This window comes from Ovis aries, chromosome X (genome assembly GCF_016772045.2).
Source record: "Ovis aries strain OAR_USU_Benz2616 breed Rambouillet chromosome X, ARS-UI_Ramb_v3.0, whole genome shotgun sequence".
Taxonomy (NCBI): domain Eukaryota; kingdom Metazoa; phylum Chordata; class Mammalia; order Artiodactyla; family Bovidae; genus Ovis; species Ovis aries.
Genome location: NC_056080.1, coordinates 13,765,554 through 13,773,212, shown reverse-complemented (window position 1 = coordinate 13,773,212; position 7,659 = coordinate 13,765,554). Strand labels below are relative to the sequence as shown.

Genomic DNA, 7,659 nt, shown 5'->3' with positions numbered 1-7,659 from the left:
AAATCAAGATTCTTTTTTAAAAATTGAAGTGTAGTTGATTTACAATGTTGTGTTAGTTTCTAGTGTACAGCGCAGTGATTCAGTTTTATACACACACACATACACACACACACACACTCACACACACACACACACGCATATCTGGGCTTCCCTGGTGGCTCAGATGGTAAAGAATCCACCTGCAATGTGGGAGACCTGGGCTCAATCCCTGAGTCGGGAAGATCCCCTGGAGGAGGGCATGGCTACCCACTCCAGTATTCTTTCCTGGAGAATCCCCATGGACAGAGCAGCCTAGTGGGCTGCAGTCCATGGGGTAGAAAAGAGTCAGACACAAGTGAGCAACTAAGCATAGCATACACGCATGCGCACACACATGTGCACACATATATATTCTTTTTCAGATTCTTTTTCATTATAGGTTATTTTAAGATATTGAATATACTTCCCTATACTATATAAGACATCCTTGTTTCTTATCCATTTTATATATGTGACTCGAGACTTGTTGTCTTCAACATGAATTGTTGTTGATCAGGGGACTGCTTAATTCTGTGCTGTGTGGTTCTTTTGGGGACATTTAGATCTAGTCATAGAACTTCACATTTTGTTAAATCTCTTATTGAAATGGAAGATACAAAGGTAATGAGTCAGGCAGCATCTGATTTGTTCCTAGTGAATCCCTAGATATATATTTGAGATTAAAGATATATATTTTCCAAGTACAAACCACATTCTAAAAAAATGATATTTTATAGTTTTGTCAGATGTCATAACCAAACTCTCCCTCTATCCTTTTGAAAAGAAGAGTAAGTTTCCTCAATCTCCATTCTACTTTTTTTCTAGTTCTTCATTCTTTAACAAAGAATCTGTTCGTCTGGCAAGTTGTTTTTCTGGGTCCCATCCTCTGGGTCTTTAGTGGATTCTTTCCATTTTCAGAATGGGCTGAGAGAACACCTCTGGGGAGCTAGCAGAACATGAGTATCTTCTCAGTAGGGAGTCAACAAAAATTTTAATAATTAGTCACTGCTTACAGTTGGCCATTGCGAGCTAGTTTTCCTACAGAATTATTGTGACAAAATTCTCCCATTTCCCTCACTCCTCTAAATTTCTTGGCTGCCAGAATTTTCCTGCCTCAGTGTTAGGCTCCTTGTTCATCTATTTTTAGCTTTCTGATTTCATATCCTGCTTTCTCTATTTCAATTCGATTGCATTCACCTTTCTGCCTCAATGTGTTGGAGTTGGACTACTCCCATTTTTTTTTCTTGAATCTGAGAGCTTCATTCAGGAAGCAACCTGAGTAGACTTGTATTTCAGCTTTTATTAAAGTGACATCCCGCCTCTTTGTTCAGGGCCTCACACACTGCCCTCTTTTCTCTTGACCGGTTTTTCTCTTAATGCTGTGAGAAGCGAGTGTATCTCAGCTTCCTTGAATGTGGGAGGAGTTTGACTGAAACTGCACTGATCCCTGCCAGCTCACTTTGTTTTAACCTTCTTGATCATAATTGCTTAAATGTGTCAATTACTTTATGTCTTAGAAAGATGATGTCTTTTGATTCATATCAAGGGTAGTAAGAATCCACCTCTTTTTGATGTGGCCGAACCAGATCCATCATCATCCTCAAAGGCCCACATCCCTGTGCTGCTCCCCATCCGTACCTAAATCACTGCTGTTAGACTACTGACAGCACTAAAGGCCTATAGTGTACACTCAGATGGCATACCTTCATATCCTGGCTCTGCCGCTTCCTGTGTGAGTGAGGTTTGCACATTTATTTAAGTTCTCTGAGCCTCAGTTTCATAGTCTGTATAATGGCAATAAAAATGTTTGCCTCTAGGTTTACTTCAATGAGATATTATAATGCAAAGCACTTTAAACAATTGCTTTATTATTTTTTGCTTTTCAACAATAATATGTACAATGTTAGAATAAGGGGAAGTAGTGGAAAGTTTGTTTTAAAGGCCTCATTACTGCCATTTCACCTGGACCTGGAAGACTTGTTTTTCTGGGTGAAGAAATGTTTTCCCTGTGTGAAAGTTTCATAATCACAACCAAGCAGGCCCACAAGCCCTGCCATTTAAAGCGGCTCGTCTCTTTTATCTATAACGCTTGTATCTATAGCCTGGGAATGAGGATACTGGTCTAACTCCTGATATTCTACAGGATAACCACTGAAATCTCTCTGAATTCGATGCCATGATCCATGGCTATGGATGACCAGGACTGACATGGACACTCTCTGATTTTCATACCATGTGGTAGCGTTCTGATTTCCTTGTGAGCGTGACGGAGTTTTGAACAGGTAAGTAAGTGAAAGGGATGGAGGCACACAGTGATTATCTGAGAGATAAAAAATGACCCTTTTGAAGTTTTTCCAAGTTAAATCAGGAGACTCAACTTGTGGAGTGAAGGGTAGTTTTATAATTCAAAAAAAATGGCCCTGGAAATGAAAATTTACCAGAAAAAAAAGAATTCTATAAAGATAAGAGCAAAGTTGTTTACTTAGGAAAGGAAAGTATTATCCAAGTGGAGAGTTTTTGTGAATATGAGCTTAAAATTTAAAAGGAAGGAAAGATAAGTGATTATTAATGGACTTGTCTGTAAAACATCTAAGTCCCCAACATTAGCCCCAAGATTCCTAATACAAGAGTTCATTGGTCACTGTAAAATCCTAATATCTTCAGTGTATCTTTAACAGATTTTAAGGAACATATTAACCAAATGTACAAGTTTTGATTTGGCCATAAAAATGCAAGAAGAGCTGTGATTCTCTAGGATTAATGAATAACATTTGTTTATTTGATTTGCTCTAAGAAATCATTCTAAAATCTGTTTACATATCTGGCCTCTCCAGGATGAGTTTTATGTTGGTTCAGCAGATTGTTTACAGTTTTCTCTTCTTCTTCCCTTTTTTTTTCATCTTCCCTGCTCAGTGCCCAACCCAAGGTCAAAGGCTGATAGAGAGTAAATCTCATGAGGAGGTTTTACTCTAGGGAAGTTGTTCAGTGGATGGGATCTTGGTGTACAGAGAAAGATGACAGGCTCTTTCTGGCTCCTTCTCAGCCTTGTTGCTGTAACTGCTGCTCAATCCACCACTGAAGGACAGGCCAAGACATTTTTGGAGAAGTTTAACCATGAAGCCGAAGACCTGTCTTATCAAAGTTCACTTGCTTCTTGGAATTATAACACCAATATTACCGATGAGAATGTCCAAAAGATGGTGAGTCCTCATGGCTACAGAGGGGTATTGGTTGCTTCTTAAAAATCAGCTTACTGCCCAGGAAACTGAAAAGGGATATCAAACAAATGCTCTGAGCTGTGAGATTGGATGTTTGCCTCAGTATTTCTGATTCTGGAGTTCCAGATGACTGAAAAATTGACCTTTGAGTTTATTTGAAAAAATGTTACAAAATAATTCACTGGTCTCAGTCCAGATTCTTGGTGAACATGCTTTAGAAATTTGCCACCATAATTCTTATCATAGTCAGGCTTTCAAAGCATGTCACAGAAATGCCATAAGTTATTCAGTTAATAATTTCCTCAAGCCTACAATGTCAACAGGAATATCTAAAGACTCTCTACAAATCATCTATTAACTGAAAAAATATGCAGCTGGAGGCTTAGTGAAAGAACTCGCTAGTAATTAAGATTACCAGGGGTCAGGTGAGGCTGGACTTGGGAATTCCTTCCTTAATTGTCATGGAGTTCTGAGGGACTTCCAGAGCATACAAGATCCACAGAGCCCTCCAAGAAAACCTGTAATCAAACCAGTTCTGACAAATCTGAGAATGCTCTGGGAAAGCAAGATGTACTATTTGACAAGTGCAAGGATTTAGGAAGTTCCTTCCCTCACATATCTCAAAGCAGTGCTGGAAATGGAGTGACATTATTTAAGGAAAGTTTTTGTGACATTTGTCCAGCAATGCATTCTTTCAAAAATGTAGTTCAAATCTGATTTTTTCAAATAGTCAGTTACAGGTTTAAGTTAAATCACTGCCACTCACTGGACAGATTCTATATTCTGGACAGATTCAGTCTGAGATCGGCTGCTTCATGCAAATTCCCCAGGAGATTTCCCCCCCATCCCCTGCCACAGTTTTTCTAAAGCTTTAAGAGATCCAGGAGATTTTGACAGCCCAGTGTTGTCATAGGAGACCTTTGTTTTTTTCTTGTCTCATATTTTGGTCTTACCTTTCTTCGTCTCTTCATGTTTGCTTTTTTCTCGTGTTTTATTTGATCTTGATGTGCAGTGTGCATTTGTTTTCATTCTCAGTCAAATGGTCCATAGGTGGTGTTGAAGGTAGGCCAGCATTGTGCCTAAGAGCTCTGGAGTCAAACTGCCGAGGTCCAAATCCTGGCTCCACCGCTGTCTACCTGGGTGAACTTCAACTACTTAATGAACCTTTCTGCGCTTTAGTTTTTCTGCCTGTGAAAAGCCACCTAATACTCATATTTGCTTCATAGGGTTGCTGTGACAACAGTTAGTACACAAACCCACCAGAATTGTGCTCAATGCTTGTGGGCCTGGGAGAACAATACAGTACCGCTGCTGTGAATGTGAGAGGGAATTCTAATTGCTGAAAAAATGTGTAACAGTTCTGTTCAGTGTCCAGATACTGAGAAGGCATTTTACAGAAAGAGATGTAGCGATGTTTGTTGAAATCATCTCTGGATCATTAAGTGCTATCACTTTTGAATTGCACTGGTTGATTAGAGGAAAGGCAGAAATGAAAGGGCATAAGTCCAAGAAGGGTAGTCAAAGTGCAGACAGTATGGGCCCTTTAAAGAAAAGTGAAAATATGCAAATACAGGAAGCAAGCAGGGGGCCCAGTATCTCCTTCCTCCAGCAGTGATGAAGGGCGAGTTAGCGCAGTAGTGCATCTGTATGGATTTACCTGGGGAGGAGGCAGTAGACAGGGAGGACAATGGCTCATCTGTTTTCTTATCACATTTATTGAGATCCCCTAATGAAACGGGAACTGCAGCTGGTGCTACAAGAGGTACCAAGATGAATAGGAAGCTGAGATAATGGTCCACTGCTGATGGCCATGCTTACAGAAAGAATTGGAGAAATGGAGAATGTTTTCCAAGGAAAGAGCCACTGGAGTGATTTACAGGGATGAGAGAGAGCTAGAAGGGAAAACAGAATTAGCTCTACAAAGCCTAACTCAAAAAGAAAAACAACATGGGTCTGAGATGGAAGAAGAAAGGATAGAATGTTCCCAGTTGTATTGGCCAACTCTCTTCAGATCAGAAAGGTGGTGCCTTTGAAAGCTCAAAAGAGATAAATTTACAATAAATAGGAGGAGGTGCTGTTTCTATTACAGGTAGTGAAACTGGTAAGACTTGTAAATCTAGACCATTCTTTAATCTGAAAAAGTGAGACATTGAAAACTATAAATAGGTTTTGGAAATATTTAAGCAAATGTAAGGATTGTGGATCCACTGTGGGTGAGACATGCATTTATGAACCCAGTTCTTTACCTTCCTCAGTATCAATGTGCAAGGCTATGTCACTTTACAGTGCCATCTCACTGAAGGTGACGTGACTGTGTCCTTTGCCATGTGACTTACTTTGACCAATGGGCTGTTAGCAGAAGTAGAGGCATGGAAGGACTTGAACAATGGGACTTTTCCTTTGCACCTTTGCCTTTGCCATGAGGACATGCCTGGATTGACCAGGTAAAGAGTGAGAGATGTGTGGAATAGTCCTGGCAGAAACTAATCCCCTAGAGTTTTAAGAGGATCCAGCCAAGATTAGCAGAGTTGCCTGGCAACACTCAGCGATTCTAGGCACACAAACAATGAACACTTATGCTGTTGAGATTTTGGGTTGTCTGTTATGTAGTACTATTGTAGCAATAGATAACTAATATAGGAAGAGAAATTTGGGCTGTATGACATGGGTATGTTCATATCCTATTATGGTCACATTATTGAGGGCAATCTGTCATTTCCTAATTATCCCTTGGTATAACGTTCAGAGTCAGAGTATTGGGCTTATCAGCCAATCGACCTAGTGTGGCAATTCTTAGATCAAGTCATGAGAATAGTTTAAAATAATAGAAGGCACTAGAATTTGATCAGTATAGTGTCCCCAAAGCCTCCTGTTTAGGAGAGGTCCATCAGATAGATATAAGGAAAAAAACTTTGTTCAAAACAGATTTCCACATAGTTCAGAAATTCAATGAAAATTAATTACCAGACACTTGCTTTAGAGCAAATACAATTCTCATGTTTGAGATCAAGCATTCACCAATTAAACTGTAATTCTCTTCTCAGTAAAATGACATTACTTTTTTGCATTTATTGTTGGTTTGATTTTTGAAAGAGTCCTTTGTAAGTCAAAGGATTTTTGTTTCTTTTTTTTGCAAAGTCAGAAGCTCTTTGGCAACACGGGAGGTCCCTGGACAATTTTTTTCCCCTAGAAGAGAGTGAAAGGATCCTGCCACTGGCAGGGGCATCCTGGTTCTTTGTTCCAGTATTTGGCAGTAGCTACTACAGCTGCCCCCAATTCCTGTGGGCACAACTGTGAAGGGAGCATTGAAGACTGCCCTGTTGGAGCCCCAGAGGTCTCAGAACACTTCATAAATATTTCTTGTTGAGTTATCAGAAGCTGTGAAGAGACAGCATAAGGCCCACACTTACCCTTTGGGTGGTCAGGGCCCCTAGAGCCCTTGGGCACACCTGCTTCCTGGACCTTTTCCTCTGTCTTTAGGGCGGGGGCACAGTGAACCCAGAGCAGGGTCATTTTAAACTGCTATTCTGTACCCAAGGAGAGAACGCAGACTTCAACCCTGTCAGCAATGAGTCTGTCCCACACTCCCCAAGATATGTAGGCACCTACGCATAGGTACAGGGGTGGGGAAAGGTCAGTGTGATGCAGATACAATGGAATTCAGGAAATCTGATACTATCCTGATTCTGCTAAGCTGGCTGTGATGCGTTGGGCAAGTCACTTACTTTTTATCTCATTAATGTAAGATAGTAGATGGGCCCAGTCAAGATTTTTCAGTGGATAACAGTGGTGAGTGGATAAGTTCCACATGTGGAGGATTAACAGGAGTCAAGTGCATTGGAGGTATTGTTCATACTAGTTTTCCTTTGGCATGAAAACTTGATAATGTCCCAGTTGAGTGAGGTAATTTGGTAAAATTGAACTTGAGCAATTCAAAATGACATGTTTCATGCCATCCAGATTTGACACTCATTGATCTGAGCACTCTGACAGGACGCCAGGCGGCCGCCAGCTACACCCAGGGAGGGCAGCCTAGTGGTCAGGGACTACTGCTGCTTCTCAGTGTGTGCCAGGTAACTGGGCAAAAGAGAAAACACTTAATTTTGGCTAAATCTTTTGGTTTGGAGCAGTTCCATGGGGGTTTCAGATCTAGTTCTAGGACCTAGGGAATAAAGTGGGTTTTCTTTTTCTTTACTTTTACTATTAAGGGCTTTTATAACAACAGCTTTATTGAGATATAACTGTGTGCTAAGTTGCTTCAGTCCTGTCCAACTCTTTGTGACTCCATGGACTGTAGCCCGCCAGGCTCCTCTGTCCGTAGGATTTCCCAGACAAGAATACTGGAGTGGGTTGCCATTCCCTTCTCTAGGGGATCTTCCTGACCCAGGGATCGAACCTGTGTCTCTTACATCTCCTGCAGTGG

The 7,659-nt window shown here is 40.7% G+C and overlaps 1 protein-coding gene and 1 long non-coding RNA gene across 5 annotated transcripts in view; one reads left to right on the top strand and one right to left on the bottom strand.

Annotated features, from left to right (window-relative positions):
• Positions 1 to 2,102: 2,102 nt before the first annotated feature.
• Positions 2,103 to 7,659, top strand: part of ACE2 (angiotensin converting enzyme 2) — a 49,693-nt gene continuing 44,136 nt past the window's right edge. For 2 of the 4 annotated variants that reach the window (XM_042242295.2, XM_060408290.1), the window contains exons 1-2: positions 2,103 to 2,300; positions 3,062 to 3,218. In XM_042242295.2, coding sequence (XP_042098229.1) covers positions 3,216 to 3,218 — 3 coding nt within the window. In that variant the 5' untranslated portion in view covers positions 2,103 to 2,300; positions 3,062 to 3,215. Of the gene's footprint in view, positions 2,301 to 3,002; positions 3,219 to 7,659 lie in introns of those variants that run through there. The other 2 variants (XM_042242294.2, XM_012106267.4) reach the window with 1 other exon arrangement.
• LOC121818329 (uncharacterized) lies at positions 2,776 to 4,393 on the bottom strand. The gene is made up of 2 exons (XR_006058396.2): positions 4,190 to 4,393; positions 2,776 to 3,283 (listed from the first exon to the last, which is right to left on the bottom strand). It is a non-coding gene; the product is annotated as an uncharacterized LOC121818329 (long non-coding RNA).